General features: G+C 44.1%; 1 protein-coding gene across 2 annotated transcripts in view; it reads right to left on the bottom strand.

Annotated features, from left to right (window-relative positions):
• Positions 1-24,860, bottom strand: part of rad51b (RAD51 paralog B) — an 89,487-nt gene that overhangs the window by 29,479 nt on the left and 35,148 nt on the right. For both annotated transcript variants that reach the window (XR_014553053.1, XM_083643652.1), the window contains exons 8-9: positions 22,940-23,058; positions 14,690-14,768 (exon numbers count right to left, since the gene is read on the bottom strand). Coding sequence is in view for 1 of the 2 variants with exons in the window: in XM_083643652.1 (XP_083499778.1) it covers positions 14,690-14,768; positions 22,940-23,058 (198 nt within the window). In the remaining variant the exon portion in view is untranslated. The remainder of the gene's footprint in view (positions 1-14,689; positions 14,769-22,939; positions 23,059-24,860) is intronic.

Below are 24,860 nucleotides of genomic sequence, written 5' to 3' on the forward strand. Positions count from 1 at the left end.
ACCAAAGCCGAGGGGGGACTGACCGCTCACTATACAGCATCGCCCATTCCTCCGATACAACACTCTGTGGCTAAAGTCCTCCATTCTGACCTCAGTTTGCCCCACTGCTGCTAGCTATCATGTTTTCAGTCTTAGTGCAGACTGAGCAGGGGATTGGTGACCCAGACACACTATAAGCCACTATGGATATTAGTTCAAGTCACCAATTGAAAAGCTGAGTGAAGCATTAATCCTTCCTGTGTGTGTGTGTGTGTGTGTGTGTGTGTGTGTGTGTGTGTGTGTGTGTGTGTGTGTGTGTGTGTGTGTGTGTGTGTGTGTGAGTGTGAGTGTGTGTGTGTGTTGACCCTGATCAGCCCCGGTCTAAACAGCCACCAGAGTCTCTGTGAAAGACAGATATGTGACTCGTGACTCGAGTCACACAAGACTTTGAGCAACAAAGTGGCCTTGTGGTTTCAACCAGAGGATCCTGGTTTAAGCCTCCATGAGGGAAAACATTCGCTCTGCTAAAGTGTCTTTGAGCAAGACGGTGAAGCGTTCCCCCCCGGCTGCAGGGTTGCTGCTCTGTAGCTGAACTCTGACCTCCTGTGGAGACTGGAGAGGGGCAAGAGGACAATTTCCCAACTGGGATCAATAAAGTACTGTAGCACATTCAGAGGATTTTAAGTACGGCCATCAAACTTTATGAGCATCATTTAGACGGACATAATATGGCCGACATTCGGAGGGAAACATGGCTGCGTGATAGAGGTCAATATGTAAATATGTATCACGGAGCGTCGGCTGAAGCACGACTCCTAAACAAAAGATTGACGAGGACGTTGACTGGAAGGACGGCGACTTGGACGATGACGACGAACGGGAAACCCCCAAGATTCATTGCGAGAACAAGAACATCACATCCATTGAAAAACAGGTTGAAACAGCTGGGAAATGAACACCTACATGTATTAAGTGATTGCGGAACGTCAAACACACAGTTGGTCTTAAACTCTTCGCTGCAGCTCTTGAGAAATTCTTTCTCCTCAAAACAACTGGGGAAAAACGTTTTCAAGAAGGGACGAGTATCGACGTGGTGTTCTTGGATATGGTAATCCCTTCATCTGTGTCAATCCTGACACCAAAGATAGCAATCACCTTCAAAGAAGTGACAGTTGGCAGAATACAAGAGTCACAGTCATTCGCTGTCGTCATAGAATAAAGGAACGGCATGGGCGTCGACACACCTTCTCAAAGTCGGTATCCCCCACTGGCACACCAAATAACGACCATTAGGTTAAATACCCCAGCTGCTCGACTTTGAGCAAATGACACAGAATGGTTGCCAGATCTGCTCATGTTTCACCGTATTCAAGACAGGGAGAAAGTATGAAAAGCGCTGAATTTCTGTGTGTGGCCAAATGAGGGCGGAGTTACCTGTCGGTGTTCAACACATGCACAGCAATGGCATCTGCACACAGGTAAGTAAGAAAGTAGGCCGGCCCGGGACATAGGTGCTTTATCTATCCCAGAGGGAAATTTAACATTTGGCACTGTAAGCAACAGAAACTGAAATTCTCTTCTCCAAAGAAAGACGGCACATAAATCAAGAAATATATTGCAAAAATTTGTGTCCATGTATCTCCTTTAATAAATGACATGTCAAGTCAGGTATTGCACACATCCAGTATTCACATATCCAGTGTAGTATATGAGTAGCAGTCAAGACCGTGTGTCACCAAGCCAGGCCTTCATCACAAACACGGGAACATCTAGACATCCCAAGTCAACATTTGGCACCACAAGCAACAGAAACAGAAAATAGAAACTCTTCTCCAACCAAACACAGTACATACATCAAGAAAGACAGACATTGCTCAAGTCTGTGTCCATATTTCCTCCTCCATTACATCAGTCAAGATAGGTGTTCCACAAATTCATATTCACATATCCATCATAGTCACAACCAGGGGAAGATCTACCTGGAACAGCATCAGGTATCACACCAGAGATCTGAATATATTGGGTTCCATCCCTGCATTCCAGAGGGCTTGGCATGTCTTCGGCAGTTGCCTGGCAAATTTAATGAAAACCAGAACAAACCTCCACCGCAAGGAGCAAAAGGAGGGAAACTGAGGAGGATGAGGACAGGGGGTTGGGGGGGTTGGGGTTTGAAGAAGGTAAGATGAAACTATGACTCTGTTCTCACCGCAGGCTGGCATGCTCAATTTTGCTCATTTTTCGTTTTCTTTTTTTTTTGATGACTGTTTATTCTAGAATGTGACCCATATCCCATACCAGTATGAACTGACAGTGATGCTGAAAAGAACAACAACAACAAAATACGTCATATTCCTTTTTGCATCCGCGCTTCTCCCGCTTGTATCAAACACATTTCGGTTATAGTATCTCCCTTCGAGCGAGTTTGGACTGAATTGAGGCGTCTCTCAAATACCAATAAAGTCAACATTGTTTTCTCTCTGTTGTGTCTTGTTGTCCTCCATGGGGCGGCTGTAGCTCAGGAGGTAGAGCGAGCGGGTTGTCCACTAATCGCTTTGGATAAAAGAGGTCGTGGTTCGATTCCCACCTCCTCCACTCTGCATGTTGAAGTGTCCTTGGGCAAGATACTGAACCCCAAATTGCTCCTGATGGTGTGCCAGCACCCTGCGTGGTAGCCTGCCGCCGTCGGTGTATGAATGGGTGAATGTACCTACTGATTGTAAAGCGCTTTGGATAAAAGCGCTATATAAATGCAGGCCATTTACCATGCTAACGCTGAATCAGCTAAGTTACCGTGGCGCCGGGCCAAAGTGATAACTACTGTCTGAAGTGAAGGACATAAGATTGACTTACTGTCATGGCAAAGTTTTGATTTGAGCATCTGGTAGACAGGTGGCTTTTTTTTCCTTTTTGCTCTGCTCATACTGATTAGAAAACATCAGGCCTATGTCACAAACGAGGCAAAAAGCGTGAATTGGGACAGTTTGAGCTGCCGTGTGAGCCTGTATCTCACAAACAATCCTTGGGTAGGAACGTCAGGATCACTGATCAACCGTCACAAGCTGGCCTCCTGTCCTCGCAGAGTTCCTAAATATTAGCTGTTTTCAAAATTCCGGCATACACCATTCCCACACATTTTCATGAATGGATTTAAAGATTGTACACGTTTAATACGATCTATGCTGATAGTGGCCGGGTAATATGACAATAAAAAACACAATACTTTAACAATAACAACTTTAACAATAAATTACAGCTGGTCTACAGATATATAACAGTTTTAGTCATGCGTGTGTTGGGAGTGAATACCCCAAAACAACATTTTAGATTTTTTTTGGTACACGTTTCAAGTCCTGGAAATAACCAGATTCCAGACCTTGTTCTCCATCAGGGCACATGGTTTTGACTTGTCCAAGTAGATCAGGGCAGCGACAATCTTATCATCAAAGTATCTTCTGTTTCGGTGAATTTCGGTTTTGAAAACACACTTAGGCAAAGACGAGGGTCCTTGAATGTTATGTTCTTTCATGCACTGTACGTACTGTACAGTGACCTTTTGGCGCCTCCAAATAAAATGTATTATTATGATTTGAATGTGACGCCAAAATGCTTTGAGTACAAGTACAGTACACACTGACACAAAGCAGTTTTATCAAGTGTGGGAGGTCTCATGAGGCAGAAGGCTGTTTCAATGTGTACTTACTCAAAAAAATAAAAAATAAAAATTATATCATATTCAAGGATGCTCTTCCGTTTGTAGATCTGCTGAGTCTACTTATGCATTATTGCTTTGGATAAAAGTGTCTGCTAAATGATGTAATGTCTTTGTCATGTAATATAATGCATTAAAATGTCATATATTTCATTGTTTCAGCTTTTAGAGTTTTCTCTCAAATGCTTCTTACTGCTTTTTTCTTGTTTTTATGTTGAACTACTGTCCAATGCATGCAAAGGACTTCATAACCTTTTTTGAAGACCACTTCATAAATAAGGTTAATTATAGAACTGCCATCCAAAAAGCTTCTGTTCTTCTTGTCAGGTAACGTTATTTACATATAAGGCATTTAGTGGACACTCTTCTCCAGGGCAACTTAAAATGATTGCAACAGTAGAATAAGCCTAGATTGCCAACAAGACAAGCAACCAATACTAATGGGTGTAGGGGTCAAAGCCACAGTAACCATATAATAGATTCAGTATAGCAGTGATTCCCAAACAGTGGGCTGCGGAGGTACTGCAGGTGGGCCGCGAGTGGTCTGCCAACACTCCCGATTTTCACGGGTAATCAGATGGCTGCAGGGTCATTTCTAAAGCTACAGTGGAGATCCTGTTATCAGAAGAAACTAGAAGACCTAAGGCATCCATTGGTACCAAGCAGAATATGCTAGCTTGTCGGCAAGGGGGCTAAATAATTCTCCAAACATAGGTCAACTTTAGGCGAGGGAAAACAATTTCAAAGGGGTTCCTTGACCTCTCAGCTCAATTTATCTGAATGAAAATTGGTTCAATGGGTACCACAAGTCTCCCCTTTATAGATATGATAGCATTTTTCAAAGCCTAATAACTTGTGGATTGATTTCTTCTGTTGTTGCTCATCACATTTTGTCTCAACAAATGTGTTATGCAAATTAAGTGTGGAGAAAATGTTGGCAATGTGCTTTTGGGTATTTTGACTAAATGTTTTTGTATGTGGATGGATTAATAATTTCCCCTAATGCCCAAGTTCACATGCTCTGTTAATGAAATAAAAAATATATAATATTAAAAAAAAACATATAGGGAAATACATCATCTTAGTCTCGTGTGTTGATCAGAGTTGTGATTAAAGGGTTGGGTGGGCCCCTGGAAGATTGTCAGATTTCAAAGTGGGCGGCGGCATCCTTAAGTTTGGGAACCCCTGCAGTATAAATAAATATGCCTTTCTCTAGACTGATCATAATGACAGAGCGGTGTCGGGTAAAGACATCAGAGTGCGACACACAGGTTCACAGCCCTTTGTGCTTCGCTCGGCGCCCCCTTCCATCCTTCTGAGCAGGCACAGGCCCTAAACCAGGTGCATCATGGGCAATATAACAATAAAATTCAAGTGTTTGGATGATTGTAAAAGGCGGCTGGCCTTTTTGTCTGAGGGTGTGACAGCAGTTCAAAAAGATAGCGAGCACTAACAGAGAAGCCAATTGTGAGGGGGCGGGGCTATAGATACAGGTTGGTGATACAGTATTGTATGTGTACAAAAGCATCTATCCCTGTACCATGCTGCCCTGAAAAAGGCTAACTTTGCTGTGTTTTACAGGCAAAATCTTGACTAGGAATTGAATTGCAAGTTCTATAATGTACATAAATGCAAGTATCTGAAATAGCAATTTGATGTACCTGCTATGGACTGGTAACTAAAATAATGTTCAGGGAATAATTTTACTGACCTACTTTTCACAGTGTTCAACTCTACTCTACTGTGTATAATCAGCTACTGTGGGAAATGGAGAGGAAAAAACAGACTTCTAAGCACCACGGAGACCCGGGTTCAATTCTCAGTAGCGGTACTTCCGGCTTTGTCAGGGGTTCCTACAGACACACTTGGCCGTGTCTGCGAGAGGGAAGTCAGTGGCGTATGAGTCCTGGTCGCTCCACTATGATCGTTTCTGACCCTCTCAAAATGAGTAAATTGTGTGATTTCACTAGGATTTCACTGCCTAGAGGTTAGCCCAAGGAGAGAATGTAGTGCATTTAGTTGGTAATAGCTTTCACTCTCTCCTGTTATCTCCCCCTCTACTTATACTTGTGCTGTTCATGTCAGCTACGTCGAGTCAAATTTTCGGAGAGCTGCACGCCAGCTGCGTATGGGGCTTTGACGTTGTAGCATGTTTTCCGCTTTAATCCGGCTTCCCACCCGCAGACACGGCCAATTGTGCCTGTATGGACGCCCGACCAAGCCGCTGATAACACGGGGGCTCGAACCTGCGACCCTCGTGTCGGAAGGCAGGGAATCTAGCGCTGTACGTCCTACCCGGACGCCCAGTCCTCTGCTTAGTCGACCCGTACAGTCAATCCACAGAGGGCTCTCTGGTTACCTGGCTGCACATGTTCCAGCCGTCCACCAGCCAACGGCAACACGCACATTAAATAACACATCAGGGTGAATACACCGGGGACTCCTCTCTTTCGCCGTGTCAACTGAGCTGACGACAATAGTCTGACATGCTGTTTTGCTGTGATAAGATTACAAGACAACAGCGATGGGAAGCAGAGGAGAGAGAGACAGAGGTCGGGTCTCACCGGCCTGAATGGAAGCGAGGTGAGCAGGATCAGGGACTATGAGGTGGTTCTGATCTGATCCCCACCTCAGGGCATGAAGGAGAACACATGTGTTTCTCCATGTGCCACGACGTGGACATGAGAAGGTCTTATGCAAGAACAAGTAGTTGGATACATGCATACACGCAAAAACACGGCCATACACAAATACTCCGGAACAATTCCTCCCCCCGTTGCCCTCAATTCAATCCGCAACACATTGATGAGCTGCCTGCTTTGAAACCACATCTAGCCTGAGGATGAAGTCAAGGTAACCAGCATCCGTACAGACGTTGAAAACGGGGAACGCAGCCAATCTGCAATTGCAAAAATCCAATAGAGAGGCAAAGTGTAACGGTCACTTCCTGCTTCAGCACTGTACCAGAGATTTCATCCGCCATTTATTTTCCTGTAGACATTTCGTAAAATGCTTCTAAAATAGTTTTACTTTGTCGAACCAAACGGTTCAGCTAACGCTATAATCGGGAGAGACCATAGAACATTTCACTCGGACCCCCCCCCCAAAAAAACATAAGATTTTTTTTTCTTTAAACCCGCTTTTTTTTTTAACGTTTTTGTCCCAGTGAAATGTTATGCGATCTCTCCTGTTTCTAAAAATATCTGTACCGTTTGGTTTGAACCAGTAAAACTATTTTTATACGCATTTTACGAAATGTGTATGGGAAAATAAATGGCGGATGAAAATCTCTGGTACAGTGCTGAAGCAGGAAGTAGGCGGTCACTTTGCCTCTCTATGTTCACTGTGTTTCTGAATGGGTCTTGTCTGATGCACGTTTAGCTTCACCGATCTTTCCTTTCTGAGCGTTTTCCGCCATTGTTGTGGTTACGATGACTCTGCTCCCGCCGATAGCCACAACCAGCACATCGCTGGCCGCACACGCGCACAGCAAATGGTATACAGTACATCCCAAAATGCCCAACATCATTAAAAAGTCATTTTCAGGCAAAAGTTTAGAGATGTACCCAAAGGGTCACACACACACAGACCAATACGGCCTATCTTCCTATTTATTTAATTAAATTTTTAATGTAAAAAAAAAAATGAATTTTTCACATAAACTATCAACTTTATTTGACCTCCAAAGCTAAATGTGTCTGGGTGTGTGGTCATCTCTACAGTCTATGGGTCATCTTCTCGACACCATTACAGCACAGTCACTGAATTGGCCCCTGCTATGAGTGACATTCATGCAACGCAAGATGAAAACAAGGAAATAAATGATCTAAACATCCTGGGAAACTCTCCCGTCATCTTCTCTGAAAGACAGCAGGGATTCCGTGCTTCCCATGTCCCATCTGTGGCAGCTCTCCGCGGCGCTGGTTAACACATGGAACACAGTACAGTAGGAACTCAGATAGCGCCCGTAGCCTTATACAGTGAGACAGTTGTGCAGTGACAGCACTTTTTCCTCGCGCGCGTTCTGCCAGCTTGGCCACTCCAGGCGGGCCCATAAATAATCCTGAAGGCAATAACAATAAGTGAATTCCCAGGCATGCAGGATCTTGCTAAGGTGCTCTCTCTCTCTCTCTCTCTCTCTCTCTCTCTCTCTCTCTCTCTCTCTCTCTCTCTCTCTCTCTCTCTCTCCCCTCTCTCTCTCTCTCTCCCCCTCTCTCTCTCTCTCCCCCTCTCTCTCTCTCTCTGGCACCTGGCACAGTCTGGTTTCCTCCTCCTTAAGAGAGGAGGAGGCCCTGTCACATCAGTGACAGGCCTCGGTCGGTTAGCAGATCCCACACAAACTTAGCTCCTACTAATACCTCGGCTCCCCCTCTTGCCAAGCTCAAAACTCGCTGAAAGCATAAGCACGACAGATCCTATATCTGGGCCAAAGGATTTTATACGGCCATTTAAAAATAATTAGCAAATTTGTTTTGACCTGCCCTGACGTACCCGTTGGCTGGCATTTGTTGCATACATTCGACTACAGGAAGCTGTGAGCCGCACAGCAAAGCTAAATCTACTTTCAGACACTTTGTTGTGATTGTCTAAACTTTTTGCACTCTCCATCTGAAACTCCACCCATATTTCATTCAATTATGCCAAGACAAACCGTACAAAGTATGTGGCGGTACTACGCGCCAGGCTTGGTGAAGGCCGACCTACTTCAGCTCCTCTCTGCCAACTTTTAAACTCGCAGAGAAAGCTGATTATGATCTTCAGTACCACATACTGTATACAACAAGACCATTATTCGTAGCAATTTGGATTATTTCATAGCACTTTTTTCATAGATTATATCAAATCAATTGTTCAACTGTAGTAAAGAAAATATCTACCCAGATAGATTTGGTAGTCTGCCGTTCCCTTTATTAGTGCGCCAGCCAGACTTCTGCACACATGGCTGAAATGTGTTGAGACAGAACTATTGAATAGAACATTATCGCGGAAATCTTCATTGCAGCTCTGACTCACTGATGACAAGTCTCTTCAGTATGAAAACATCACACCGAGCCAGATCGAAATGAGACTAAACACCGCAGTGTTGTCCATGGATGCAGGAAACGTTTCTGCTGTTGAAGCAGCAGAAAATAACAGGATACAGAATGGAAATATAATTAAGAACAGAGAAAATGGAGGGTATCTGAACATAACACATTTGTTCCAGTCTTATTTATAGTTCATTTTCATGCTGTATCATATCATATCATATCATATCATATCATATCATATAAGTATAATAAGATCCAATGCATTCAATGCTTCACAACACAGAACACACTGCGTGATGCATCATCCACGATGCAATGAACTTCCATCACATACTGTAGACAGAGAGTGAGCGTGAGGCTTTAGAAACACCTGCTCTTTAGACTGAGTTCAGGTGTAAAGCTACGATCGCTTTCACCTTGTGAGTCTGTCATCAAGGCAAAGTGTGGTCCTGGAGACACCTGTTGTAGCAGGAAGTACCACAGAAGCAGTTTCGAGTACTTTGCCAGGTGTTTATATGGCTGCCTGTGGACAGATTTTGCGGACGCGATAGCGCCAAAACTGTGCCAGGGATGCAGTCACATAAAAATGAAGGCGGAGTTTGAAGATGAGTGTGGTCCGAATAAACCCCCCCCCCACACACGCACACACACACACACTTTACGCCCCTGGACCCCATTCGTTTTAAGCCGCGAGTGTCATGGCTGGTGTGAGCCAATCGCAAGATGGTCTCTAGTTTAACCTTCGTTTTAGCATCATCCATAAATCTTTTTAACCCGTGTTTTCTTCCCAAACTCTTCCCCATCATACTTGATCATCCTAAAGTCATCAAAGCAATGTTTTTGTTTCTTGTGTTGTCAGGGAAATGTACGGGCTATTTGTAATGTTGGCGATGGAGGAAATGAAGTTCTTCGTGCTGCTGTACTGCTAAGTTCCTCTGGCTACGACGGCCCGGCTAAATGCCTCCAACGTGAGATGTAGATGTTCTGCATCTGTGTGCTGCTCTGTGGCTCTCTGGCAGCGGCGTTCCAAAAAAGCCCCGGTCACGAACGCTCGCCTGACAAAGACCAAGAGCGGGAAGTTACGCAATGCCGAGGGACAGCGGCGGGTCCCCTAATGGAAGCGATGTGCGCTGGACGGGGATGGTCATGACATCATTTAATGAGACACCAGGAAGAGAGCCAAGCCTCTTCTGGATCAGGGTGTCACGTTTAACTTTCAGAACAGTTGTCACGGCTTTGGACGGGCTGCACCCGCAAAAAAAGAATAAGGAAAAGAAATCCATCTTGTCAAGTCATTTGACTTAAAATCATACTTTCTTTAACCAAGTGAAAGAAAGTGCAGTTGGGGGGTGAGATAATTTCACTCGTTTCCAAAGCAAATAAACTTGGTTCAAGGATTATTGTCATTTCCTTGATTTTCTAGTGATACAGATTTTGAAATTAAACTGGTCCATCTGCACCGCAACACACCACGCAGACGTGCCTAAAATAAAAGTTGGGAAAATGGAAAAATCACCTTCGTCATTCCCTGCCTTTGCCAATGCTCAATGTCCATGTGCAGTTTCAGATTGAATGGCCAACTCGTTGGGGAGAGAAATGGTTTATGACGGAGGGGCAGAGTTTTCCTCATTCTATAGTAGGATAGTTAGTAGGACTATAGGGAATTGGATATGAGGCTAATTAATGTGTTAGGATGCAATTTTTCGCAGTGTAGTTACTCTATTTCTTAATGCATACTCTCCCCTCTGCTTGTGTAACCATTACAAAAAAATACCCAAAAGAGCCTAGAAAATGTGACAGGTTTCTGGACAGCTGAAATGGAACAGCATGTTTCTTTTCATAATTCAAATCTGTTAATCAAGTGTGACGGAGGGAAACTGGTTTCCAAACCTGGTTCTTCTTGACCGCTGTGGGTTTGAATACTATGTTGGGAACATTTGGGGTTATCGTTCCATCGTGTGTTGCAAAATCCCTCGTCGTTATCAGCATTTGGCAACAAACAAGCACAAGTCGTAGGTGGGAACCGAAAAGGCTGCACAAGGGCTTCTCATTCCGATGAAATCCCCGTTTCCAAAAAGTGATTCATCAAATGATCGCTGTGTTTATTTGAAGATTGTAAGTGGCTCACGGTGTGTCAGTCATCTGTATCCATCAAGGTGATGTGGACTGATGGGAAGCTTGCACTGTGAGTGAACTTGTAACACTGTTACACAATCGGACTGGTTTGGTGGGCGTCCGGGTAGTGTAGCGGTAGATTCCCTGCCAACCAACACGAGGGTCGCAGGTTCGAGCCCCTGTGTTACCTCCGGCTTGGTGAGGAAAATAGCATGGAATGACGGAAAACGTGTTCTGATTTTGTCAACCATAAGACTTTTAATTATCTTCTAACCTGAAGCCAGGTTTTTCCCTCGCTGGTCTGGGGATTTGAAGCAGAAACCTTCGCGGTCCCGATCCCAGTTTAACTTGACGTCACCTTGTAAGCAGTGATACCGAACAACAACTTAACAGCTGTTTTTAAAGCGTGCATTTTTGCCTGTGTCATAAAACAGTTATTTGGGGCCTCGGGGACAGCAGGGAGGTCAGAGGGCAGAGCTCGCTCTAATGAACAGAGACACAGAGCCCGGCGGAGTGTTCAAGATCAACAGGTTCAACGCCGAGAAGCGCAGCAGAACCGCTGGAACGACTCGGACGACCCCATTAAGCATCCATTTCCCGGCTTACACAACGTCCAAAACGTCACCGTACACACAAACACGCACACGCATTATTGAGCTTTGATTCGTGTTTACCGTGTTCCAATTGGATTTTGGGCTTGGTGGTGGAGTGGAAACAGCCCTGGGTTTATTGCGAGCAGCTTTTTCGAGGCACGTCTCGGCTGTGTGGGGACGTGATTATGCAGCGGTCACAGCGGCACAGATGGAGGCAGGTGGGAGGCTCCTCTTTCACTCGCTCTCTGTCTCCAGTCGACTGGATGTTGGGGAATATTCAGGCAGCCTTGCCTTTTCCGTGAGAGAGCTCCAAGGTGATGTTTCCATATGGAGATCCATGTGGCCTCGAAACGGTGCAGTGATAATAAAACAGTGCCTGTGAGACTGTGTTAGCTCATGGGCTGAGCGCATTACGCAGGTCCGTGCCATGGTACATTAGGTGAAGAAGAGGTCGAGCGATGCGCACAATCGACCCGTTTTAACCCGTGCTCAATTGGATGAAGTTGGCTAAGCACATGTGTTCTTTTTCAGAGACACCCTGCTTCACATCCATACAGTTACTGTAATGCACACACACACCCTGGGTGCAGGGAGGAAAGATATTGACGACAACAACAACAACAACAACAACAACAACAACAACAACAACAACAACAACAACAACAAAATCCAATAGTGATTATTTGACAGAATGTCACGATTCGTTAACCGTGCGAGGCAGATGGATTCGCGTGAGATCATGAGATCACGATCACACAACGAATCCACCTTGCCACGCTCCAATCAATTGGTTCAAATCCGAATCACGAGTGGTTCGCACCAATCAGACAGCTACGGGCGGGCTTTGGTGTGACGGCAGCGAGAGCAAGCCTGTGATAGACAGATGATTCATCCAATCACCTGCCAGGTATTTTTTTTAAAGTGCCTGTCCTTTGAAACGGTTTCCCCAAGCGACTTGTTCCCAGACCCTCACTATATGTACTACGATGAACTGACGTCATAACTGATGTCATACTTAAACTTGACTGACGTCACGGGCTGATCAGGTTATGCAAATATGGTGGCCTTCTGATTGAAATTGGGTATGAAACCTCACTTCCTCACATGTTTCCTGCTCCCCCGTTTATCTGCCAGCTGGTGTGGCTTTTAAATTAAGGCTCGTTACAGCTGTTGATCTGATTCTCTGTGGATGCGGGCATACAAAAATGAGTATGTACAATGTGTAGTTCGAATAACAGCCAGGCGAGTCGGCGCAGCTTCAAGATCTGCTCTACTTCCTCTGCTGGTTGGACCTGACACAAGTTCAGATTGCGATTTATTAATTGTTGAGCTCTACCTGGGAGCTGCCCAGTTTATTATTCTGACATTTTCCTTGGCTGTTTGGCAAGTCAGCCATGGTTCTCTGAGTATGGAGAGTCATTATTATTAGTCATTTTGAAGCCATGTAAAATGCTGATAGTCTGAATTATGTCTGACAGAAGTAGGCAGGGTGGACGTTGGTTGAGAAAGAGGTCAACCAAAATGTACAATCAAAAAAAGATGCTCATTTACTTGGAAGGTCAGCCTAATGAGTGCGTGGAGGGTCGGCCTAATGAGTGCGTGGAGGGTCATGTGGCCTCAAAATGGCGCAGTGACAATAAAACTTCTGACAAGAGTGTAAACCTCTCATTAGGCCGAGCACATTAGGCGGGGTTGATAAACCTCTCATTAGGCCGAGCACATTAGGCGGGGTTGACCACGATGTAGCTCAGGTAAAGAGGAGGTCAACCAAGAAATACAATCAAAGATCTAAACGCTCATTTGGTTGGCAGGTCAGCATTATGAAGATTCATGCGGCCTGAAGAACAGAGCGCTAAGAACAAAACGCCGCACGGCAGGTTGTTTTCTCCCACTGCACTAAGCGCATTAGGCAAGTTGACCATGTTGTACAACTTATTTTAATTGGCAGGTCAGCCATGGCAGTGAGCATGGGGAGTGACCTTTGGTTTAAGCTTAAAACCACCCTCCAGTGTATTTTGTCATTTTTAAGATATTTCATAATTTTCTGAGTCGTGTCGTGGCAATGTTGATTACTTAATTTTCAGAAATGTAAATGAGTTGCTAAAATGGGATGATTATGTATGACTATTAGTGGAACTATAGTTAAATGTATGACAATTTAGACGAGCTAGCATGTTAACTAGCTAGCTAGCTGTTAGCTATGCTCGTACTGCTGTAACATAGTGCCTGCTGTATTAAGCTATGTCCGGCTCAAAACCACCTATCAGTGACTGAAACACTAGCTGGCTTGCAAGTACGAGTCACGTTGATTTCAATGGTGAAATCCGTTTTGCAATCTGTTGCTTCGTTGTTGAGAAAAGTGGTGTGTTTTTCCGCGTTAGCAATGCGGCGATTCCTTGCGGAGGTACGTCGTGATTACTGTTTCTGGCCGGTCAGCTTATGGAAATAGCATAGCAGAGAATCAGATGACATGCGACTATCATCCAGTGATAGTCGCCCTGCCTGAAGAGCTTAGCCTATTAGAACTAGTATCCAATTTTAAATCCCTTCTTAAAATACATTTATAGATTTACTTTCATGTGACATTTTATACCAAATTGTCTTTACCCTCTATTCTCTTATTTTAAATTGTTGGTGTCTTGTTGTTTGTATGACGTTTGTTTTTAATTGACTGTTAAATCATTTCACAAAACTGCTATGCAAATACAGTTTATTCTCCTTACTACCAGCCATATGGCCTCAAAATGACACACTAACAATGAAATGCTGATACTTTCACTTGAGTTTTATCAGGTTGGCCCAATCTGTCACTGTTGTTTTTTTAGTCTCCTCTTAAAATCTATTTTTAAAACTATTTTAATATATTGGTTTTTATGCTTGTACATGTGCCTTCTATTGATTGTGTGTGTTTTTATATCTGATCATCTGTGTTATAGTTGTTTGTATGTAGTATGTATATGTACTGTATGTATGTATGCATGTGTTAATGTGTGTACATTTCTGTATCTCTGTAAAGTACCTTCCTACATTCTACAAGTATTATTTATACATGTTGTTTTCTAAAGCACTTTGGTACAAACTTGCTTAGTTTTTAAAGCACTATATGAATGAATCATCTTAAACTCTTGGCCGGCTGATGCTGTTATCCAGTATGCTTAACTAAATGCCCAACACACATTCAGTTGCATGGTAGCGACTGAGTATATGCCGTCTCCTGGGTTACAAGCCTCAGAGACAGACAGATGTTGAAAGGTTCCACTCACCATTTAAGCAGATGCCCTGCTTCTGAATGGTATAGTTCAGCACTGCACATGGAGCCACTGGTGACTTGGCTATCAATATCTGAAAAACAGTGAGAGGGGGACAAGACAATGAAACAGGAAATGAGAGAGAAGGTAAGAGAGAGACTATAGAGACAGAAAGGCAATGAGAGAGAATGAGTCAGAGAGAGGGGAAGAGATTGAGAGATGGAGTGTGAGACAGGAGGTATGAAGGTTGCTTATCGGTCACATCTTCGATACAGGATGAACCCAGTGACTCTTTCTCAGTTCATTGAGTGAAAGGTTCTGCACCACTGCGACACTGAAAGAGTCATCTTTACACCCCACTTCATCTGAAGAGACTCTCTGCAGCTCTCAGACTGAGAGTGCGCTCAAGTATCACGGCCATTGTCACGCAGTGTCAAACTCGGCCACTGTCAAGTGAAAACACAAGGGCGGTGCACTCTAAAAAGTAACGGGGCTTGCAGGAACCTTTTTACGGTTCTTCAGATTGCAATTCTAATGCTGCGTTCAGACCAAATGTGATTTGGCAAATTCACTTGGATCTTAGGAGAAGATCTTAGATCTCTAGATGAAACCAGTTTTCAGAGTACTCGGATCTTAGGAGAACTCTAGATGTCAGAGTACAGAAGCAGTAACCAATCAAGGGCCAAGCAGCATCGTGGATGTTTTTGAATGGAAACAAATTCATGGCACAAGTGGCGTGCTCTGATACAGGAGATCCACATTGAGAATTAGTGACGTCTTAGACTAATTTCAGTCATGAAGACTACCTGCAGCCAACACCCAGTTTCAGGTTATATCACCCCATTCATTGCTATGCACGCCCCTTTCTTCCATGCCTCTCTCCACATCCATTCACAGTCACCCACGCTTCCCTCTCTGGCAATACCCTATCAGCTCAAGCCATTAATTTCCCTCGTTTTTCCGTTGAGCCAATCACCTAAGCAGTTCAGCATATTAGAGGCCCTGTGTTTTACTATGTTCTTACTCTCCTACAGTATGTGCTGTCACCCTTAGTTGCTGTGATCTTCATTGCTGAAGCAGTTGTTTTCACCCCACCTCCTCCCCTGACCACCACCAACGTCATGACTCCTGAAGAATTCCCTATGGGCGATTCTGTATCCTACACATCGCTGACACCCTCCTCTCTCATCTCAGGAGGAGCGTCATCATGTCATACGCCAAACCTAATTTGTCTATTTGTTTCATTAAAGATTATTGAACCTTCGTACTAGTCTCTCATGATTGAAATGCTAACAGATGAGAAATACACTACTGTAAATGTGTTGAACCTCCTCAGTAGTGAAAGAAACTACTTGTCAGTACATTTGCTGGCTAACTGAGTGCAAAGAATTGTGGGATACATATGAACCATCAAAACAATGAATTCCTAGTAAAGATCCACTCATGAACCCCTAGTCTTTAGCGTGTATTGCCCATGGAAAGAGCCACACAACGGGGTGTAAGGTTACCACAGCGGCCCCTGGGAAGCCATGTATTTGCGTCAAACCACTTGAATGGGCCAACGTTCCCGTATCATTCTCTTTACATCAGCCTTGCCCCAGATTTCATTGCCCTTAATTGTCATCTCTGCATTTTGTTTTTGTTCAACTGTTTTCTTCCTTGCAGAGTTTTGCCGTCATTAAGTCTCTGCTATCCGATGCGGTTGTGGCTTTGTCAACTTGATTTTGTTGTTTGTTCTTTCTTGAGCCAAGATGTTTTATAATGCGTTTCTGGGATGCTGCACTCCTCCAAACCCCCCTGGACTGTCAGAAGCAGCCAAGAGTTTTGCTGGCAGCTGACACCGACACAGGTCTATGACCAGGAAGTAATTGAGGCAAAAAAACAGGATGTCTGGAATCTCTGCATAAATTGCTATAAACGGTGCAGAGATAATGAGGGCATCAGTCAGGTGATTCAGTGTTTTTGGAAAGCTGGCCATTCATGACATTAGGCTGTAACTATATCAGAGTCAAAGCAAATTAAGTCAGATTGACTTGGATTACTCTTGTTCCTGCTTTAGACTGACAGAGTGGCTGGTCCCTCCTTTTGCACTCTGGTGGATCTCAATGAGGTTTGGCTGCACGCCGTCTTCACATCTGTACACACTGTCAGTGACGGAGACCTGCAATCATCCTTTCAAATGAAGGATAATTGGCAGACAGTGATGGAATAGTGGAGCGGTAATTCGGACGACTATTTACATAATGAAAAGTTTCATGTTGTTGATAGTGATGATGTTGGTGATAATCATTATCATATGGTTTGCTATTTCAACTTTTGAAGAGGGGCCATTGTTCCAACATGCATCGTTTTAATGTTATGGGAGTTTTCTTTCTAACGACACCATAGATAGTCCAGGTGGTTTCCTCCATGGAGTCACATCTTCATGTTGGATTAGAGCAAGTGGTTTGCTGTGATGCTCTCCCAGTACAGATTAGGTTACAGATGATGGCATGCAGGGCGTAGTGCACCGGGTAGATTCCCTGCCTACATAAGACGAGGGTCGCAGGTTCGTGCCCCGTGTTACCTCCGGCTTGGTCTGGCATACATATACAGGAACAATTGGCTGTGTCCGTGGGTGGGGATTAAGGGTATGTGTCATGGTTGCTGCACTAGCGCTGCCACCTCTGATCGGTCGGGACACCTGCTCGGAGGGGAGGAGAACTGGGGGGAATAGTGTGATCCTCCCATGCGCCACGTTTTGTCGGTAAAAGTCCTCGCTGTCAGGTGAAAAGCAGCAGCTGGTGACTGCATATCTATCAGAGGAAGCATGGTGCTAGTCTACAACTCTTCCCAGATCGGCAGAGGGGGTGGAGCAACGACTGGGACAGGGGGAATAGGCCAAGTACAGTTGGGGAGAAAATGGGGGGAAGGGGGTTAAAAAAAGATTGAAAAGAAAAGTAAAGAAAAAAGATGATGGCAAGCAAACATAATGTTTGAAGTTCTGAAGAAGGTGACAGGCCCAGTGTATTCTGTAGCTGCAATGAAGCCAAGTGGGGAGGAGGCAGTCCAGAGGGAGGCAGTGTTAAGTGGGGAGGGGGCAGTCCAGAGGGAGGCAGTGTTAAGTGGGGAGGGGGCAGTCCAGAGGGAGGCAGTGTTAAGTGGGGAGGGGGCAGTCCAGAGGGAGGCAGTGTTAAGTGGGGAGGGGGACCTCGGATGAAGAAAAACAAGGCCAGCACGGTTAATAGGTTTGCTTTCAGGAGGTGCAGCTCCAATTGGAACATTTATCCCCACTTAGCGCTAACCAGTTACACATGTCTGCTGTTTCTTGATTAAAGTTAAAAATAAAGGCTGAGTGCTGTTTCACAGCAGATTAGATTACCTGTGGTGGGTAATAAGTTATTTTGTCTAACCCCCCTGAATTAGGCCAGTGTGAATAATGCCGTCTCAGTTGATTTTCACAGGCATGCAGAGACCATTCCTCGCCGTTTCAGACCGCGGCAGCCACAATAACATGTCATTACTGTGACAGAGACGTGTGTCCATGTGTAAAGACAATCATGTTTCCTCCTAATCACTTCAAGCTACAGAAACATTGCACATTGACTCTGGGGCATCGTTTTGGGATTTTCCCTTTTTTTACATATATATAATTATCTTGATTTGCAATAAGTACGATTTCACTGGGACAGTAAAATCTGCTGTTGGATTTCTGCTCCAATTACTTAGCTCACTCTAATCTATTGTGAAAATGTGACTATTTCCCCCAATCACAGGCTATCATAATCTGTCAGACCAATCACAGGCTATCATAATCTGTCAGACCAATCACAGGCTATCATAATCTGTCAGACCAATCACAGGCTATCATAATCTGTCAGACCAATCACAGGCTATCATAATCTGTCAAACGTGTCAATGTTTTCTTGGTTACCAATCGAGGTCGATAAAAGTAATATATTACTGAATTCCCATTTAAAATGTCTCAAAGTTAGTATACAGTATGTTTAGTTTCTCTTCATCTTTCTTGGCGCTGTCATGCCACTGAAAGGAGATTTTGGGGACCATTTGGATCACAAACTTTTTTATATCGTTTTTAGTTTTACTAAACCATAACTTGCCTATACGAGGGATCAACCGATCAGCATTTTTGTAAACAAACAGCGTCACTGGGTGGAAAAGGCAATGGGACCCTATGGAGCTTGAGCTTGAGCGTCTGACTCTAGCCGGCTGACCCTGTTTACATTTTAAAAACTGTGACAGTTCACACAACTTTAACACGACATGCATACATTATAGATCAAACTCTTGAGCTACTTCTGCTCTCACCCAGAATGACAAAATGTAGGCGATGTGATGTACTGTATAGTTTTTGAGATATTAACGTTTGTTTGGAACGCCTCATACTAGTTAACTGCCGCGGTTGCGGGTGTTTTACGGTGTCGTGATGTCACGCTGATCCCTCGTATAAATGGTCTGAACCAACCGCACAAGCAGTGTTGGGGAGTAGTTAACTACATGTAGGTCAATCAATTACTAGCTTAACTACAATTTGCAAACAGCAGTTGGGTGTTAGTTTAACCTATACATTCACATCTCAGTAACTTTTTCAGTAGTGAACTACTTTAGGTCATGTACATTCGGTAGTTCATTACAAACTACATATTTGTTGTATTCTCATGTTTTTTTTACCATACATTATGGCACAATGCCACAGCTCATTGGCCACGGTTGTCATTTAATGACAATCACCACCTTTAGTTTGACAAGCTACATTTTTTAGATGAGTTAAGATGTAGTTGAACTACTTTTCATTGTGATGTAGGCAGTAGTTTGGTAAACTACAGTTTTAAACTTGTTTCCCCAACACTGCACACATGCAGGCTTGATGACAGTTAGATTTGGTTAAAGAAAAATGGGATTACTAGCAGGATTACAATTTTAAAATACATTTTAAAATAAAGAACAATGGGCACACACCACCACTCTGGTCCAATCCAGTCTCACAGCAGTTTGTGAAATATGTCTGGTCTCGAGTGAAACCATAGCTAATCTAATGATGCGTTCTACCAGAAGTACACTGGAACCTCACTCAAACTCAAGAGTTCTTACTTGTAAACTCGGGGCAAATCCATCTACCCCGACTTCACGGAGAATCAGTTGTCCGACCTCCAACTTGTCTCGAAACGCACATTACAGTTGCCAATTCATCATGGCTGCTAGTGAAAAATCTGCTTTTTCACTGGGTGTAAATTACGCCATCATTGAGTTTTGAGAGCAGAAAAGGGGAACGGCGTCACTCTCACAGTGCAGTGCAATATGTCTTCCAGCTGTGAAAACAGTGTCATCATCCAAGGACTCAACATCTGATTTAAAGTAATCTCATTGATATTGATATGTATTAGCTGCGACCAGCAGCTCTATAAGTCTCCAAAATGGACAGCTAAGCATCTGTACCTTCACAAGCCCCCTCCTCCTCCTAGTGTTATTTATCTCACAGGCAGCATGAGCTAGCTGCTCAGCTAGTTCACTAGCTAACATTAACTTAAGAAGATGGAGCATTTTGAAAATGCAAACCACCAGCTGAGACTCGACTAGCTACAGATCAAAATGATATCCACCTTATTTCTAGCGGCCATGATGCCTATGCGTTTTTCTTCCCGTGTGATCCTCCCAGCCTTGTTGCTGACAGCTTGACACCCGTCTGGGCGAACGGAGCAAATCACTAATCAGGTCCAGCTTGGCAGAAATCTCGTCGATAAATATCCCTTTAAGAGCGCAGTGCGCAGCCTACTGTGGCTAATGTTAGCGGCTAGCTAGCTATGTTACATGGCAGTAAAATGCCACTAAATGACCAAATTGATTTAACTTTTAACCATTTCGAGTAACACTGTTTCCATACGGACCCCCAGCGTTGGTTAGTTGTTTATAATGTGACTATATTTATAACTTTTATAACGTACTCCAATTTCCGGTTTATAATTCGGGTCTGCAGCCAGAGTATAACAAAGGAAATGGCAAGCTGCAACAATAAGTCAAGTTAAACCGGAACTTGTACCCACAATTATTTGTACAGTGGGGCATTCAAAAATAAGGTGGATAGAAACAGTTGCTGACCCTCTCCTGCTCTGCACAGGGCCTAAAAAAGCTGTCAAAGAGTCTACTGTTGATATATCCTTTTTGTTTTTTGTCAGATAGGCCATGTTATTTGAAAGGTTTTTGCCAAGTACAGTACATAACATGCCAGACAATCAGCAGTGTTGTTGAGATAGGAAATGAGGATTTTAAACTGTGATTGTTTATGAACTTTTAGAAATAAAATATGCTTGGATAAGAGTCATTGATTGGTCTGTCATGAAACATACTGTAGGTGCAACATTTGATCAAACTGCCCTGGAAATGATCCAAAATGACCCAGAGGGCAGAAAAGAAAAAGAAGAAGCCCTTGTTAAAAAAAAGTTATTTTCCTACCCTGGATGGAGGGCAAGTGTGTGTGTGTGTGTGTGTGTGTGTGTGTGTGTGTGTGTGTGTGTGTGTGTACATGCGTGTGTGTGTGTGTGTGTGTGTGTGTGTGTGTGTGCGTGTGTTTGTGTTCATGCTAATTGGCTAAAAGGGAGATGGTGGGGGACACACATTTCAAAATGCAGGGTGGCAGAGGCAGAGCAGGCCAGGCTGCCCCTACCATCCTGCATTTCAGAAATTCGCATATACGGCCGCAGCTATTGCGAATTCGCACTCGTTTTATCTTGTCTTTATTTGCATATTTGGTGTTGAAGTAATTTACGTTAAAAAGTAACGTAAAGTAATCAAGTTACATTACTTTAATATTGTGATACCTGGGATGGAGATTACTGATTACATTTTTAACAGGTAATTATTAGTAATTGTATGGGATTATATTTTTAAAGCAACCCTCGCAAACCCTGTGCACAAGACAAGGAGCAGACAGGAGAGGACAGGAGAGGACAGGAGAGGACAGGAGGGGACATGAGCAGACAGGAGAGGACAGGAGGGGACAGAAGAGGACAGGAGCAGACAGGAGGGGACAGTAAAGGACAGGAGAGGACAGGAGGGGACAGGAGAGGACAGGAGGGGACAGGAGCAGACAGGACAGGAGAGGACAGGAGCAGACAGGAGGGGACAGGAGCAGACAGGACAGGAGAGTGCACACGGCACTCCTAACGGAGCAGCAGTGGTGGAGCGCTGCTTTCCTTTGGGGAGGATCTGGAGTCTCTGCTCTGGGCCTGGGAGGGCTTTGCTCTGTGGCTGTGGAATGAGCCGTGCAGGAGGAGACGACAGGGAGGTAGAGGAGGGGGATACACAGGGTCTGGCTACAATATTTCACCAATAGATAATATAAGCAAGATCATGTTGCTGCGGTTTACTGCATGCCTGTGGAAGTCCTAGTGGGCCAATTCTGCACAGATTCACAGAGGCCGTATGAAGAAACAGCTCTTTTCCCATCGTTAGACTGCATGACTGTAATAATATACTACATTTCTGTCCTTGGCTTAAGAAACCCAAGTCAGCTAACAGTTTTATTGAATATTCCAGCGGTCGGTTTTGTCAACAGAGTTGGAAAGTTGCTTCTCCCTTATTACTGACCCCATCCAAATACTACATGCACTCATGCAAACTAAGCTTTAGATCTGGTGTTTATCAAAGAAGAGCAATGCACACGTGTAAAAGCAGCTCTGGTGCCAAGAGACGTGCTTCTGTTTTTCTGTCATCCAAACATTTTAAAGAAAATATATATATATATCGATGAAAAAACTTGAAATACAATGAATCAAATAGGGATGGGATGATCTGCTTATCTCACAATCCGATTTCATACGCAATATGGGCTTCATGATTCGATGCAAACACAATATAATGTAATGAAGAAATGTTCAATGACAACAACGTTAGAATTATGTTTATTCCCCAGATACAAATCTTTATTTTTTCTTCTTCTTTTTTGCCCCACGATATGCATTGTCACACTTTTGAATTTGTGATATAATTAATTTTGATATATTGTCTCATTCCTGTGGGCACCCATATGATGAATTATGAATACCTAATGTGGTAAGATTGGTCATATGGACAGCCATGGGTGACACCAAGATGATAAAACAGCCAAATGATTAGAGAGACCGGCCCGCAGCATAAAGGTCACAGGTTCAATCCCCACAAAGCAGCTAAATCTCTACCTGCTCACACATGGAGGGTCACTTTGTTAAGAGCATCATCTACAGTACTTGGCTGAAATGCTTTGTGCTTTGTCCAGGTGGATCCCCTCACCTGTCTCTGGTGTTCATCCACATACTGGACAATAAGACGTGTGTTGACACTGTGACTCCACGTGTTCCCCAGCGCCGCCGTCACAAACCCGGAATCCACCTCTCCAGACGGGCCGGATCCTGCAACACACATCAGAAGAACTGAAAAGGCTTTTGAACTCTACAATAAATCTATAACACTTACATTGTTTACTAATACAGTGTATAATAACATGTTACCAGTTTGTGTTCTTAACTTTATTAATCCAGAAAAGGTTGGCTGAGCATGCATGTTCTTTTTCAGCAGCACCCTGCTCCAAATTCAGTTGTTGCACATTCACAACTCGGATTGGCCCAGTGCAGCCACCGTAGCAGCAACTGCACTGCAAAAATCTCCATCATAAAACAAGCTATTTAGTCTATTATTGAGTCCTGAAATCATAATTTTCTGAAAACAAGTAATCTGCCAATGGTGTCTGCCAATCTCACCCCATTGGCAGAACTGTTCTCTTGTTTGAAGAAAAATAAGATTTGAAGGCTGAATATGAGACTAAATTACTTGTTTTTCACAGTGTGGGCGTAAATGTTCATTATTCAAGGATACTTCTTCCCTCACTTCTTCTGGACAGATTTTCCCAGCTGGTCCAAAACAATATTTGTTGTAGTCACAAGACCTGTGGTGTGCTGTAACCTTTAGGTGACCTGTCACTGTCTGTGCCAGCCTGCTGAAGTGTGTGTGCTGTAACCTTTAGGTGCCCTGTCACTGTCTGTGCCTGCCTGCTGAAGTGTGTGTGCTGCGTCATGAATGCAAACAGCCCGCGGCTCATCATCACAGGGCTCAAACTGGCCAAACAACAACAGCTGCAGCTGTGTGACTGTATTGTCCTGCAGTCTTTAATAGGCCTTGACCAGAACTAAACACGGTGCTAACTAGCCGCCTAGCACCTGATGCTATTATCAGCTCCGGCTGCCTTGATGTGCCTATGACTCGCTGTTCCCATGACATGAATAAACCTGGCCTGGACAGGAGTGCTGAAGGATAAGACATGACATGAATAAACCCTGGACAGCAGTGCTGAAGGAGGAGACCTGACATGAATAAACCCTGGACAGGAGTGCTGAAGGATGAGACCTGACATGAATAAACCCTGGACAGCAGTGCTGAAGGATGAGACCTGACATGAATAAACCCTGGACAGGAGTGCTGAAGGATGAGACCTGACATGAATAAACCCTGGACAGGAGTGCTGAAGGATGAGACCTGACATGAATAAACCCTGGACAGGAGTGCTGAAGGATGAGACCTGACATGAATAAACCCTGGACAGCAGTGCTGAAGGATGAGACCTGACATGAATAAACCCTGGACAGGAGTGCTGAAGGATGAGACCTGACATGAATAAACCCTGGACAGGAGTGCTGAAGGATGAGACCTGACATGAATAAACCCTGGACAGCAGTGATGAAGGATGAGACCTGACATGAATAAACCCTGGACAGGAGTGCTGAAGGATGAGACCTGACATGAATAAACCCTGGACAGGAGTGCTGAAGGATGAGACATGACATGAATAAACCCTGGACAGGAGTGCTGAAGGATGAGACATGACATGAATAAACCCTGGACAGGAGTGCTGAAGAATGAGACCTGACATGAATAAACCCTGGACAGGAGTGCTGAAGGATGAGACATGACATGAATAAACCCTGGACAGGAGTGCTGAAGGATGAGACCTGACATGAATAAACCCTGGACAGGAGTGCTGAAGGATGAGACCTGACATGAATAAACCCTGGACAGGAGTGCTGAAGGATGAGACATGACATGAATAAACCCTGGACAGGAGTGCTGAAGGATGAGACCTGACATGAATAAACCCTGGACAGGAGTGCTGAAGAATGAGACCTGACATGAATAAACCCTGGACAGGAGTGCTGAAGAA

This window comes from Poromitra crassiceps (genome assembly GCF_964638095.1).
Source record: "Poromitra crassiceps genome assembly, chromosome: 9".
NCBI classification, from domain to species: Eukaryota; Metazoa; Chordata; class Actinopteri; order Beryciformes; family Melamphaidae; genus Poromitra; species Poromitra crassiceps.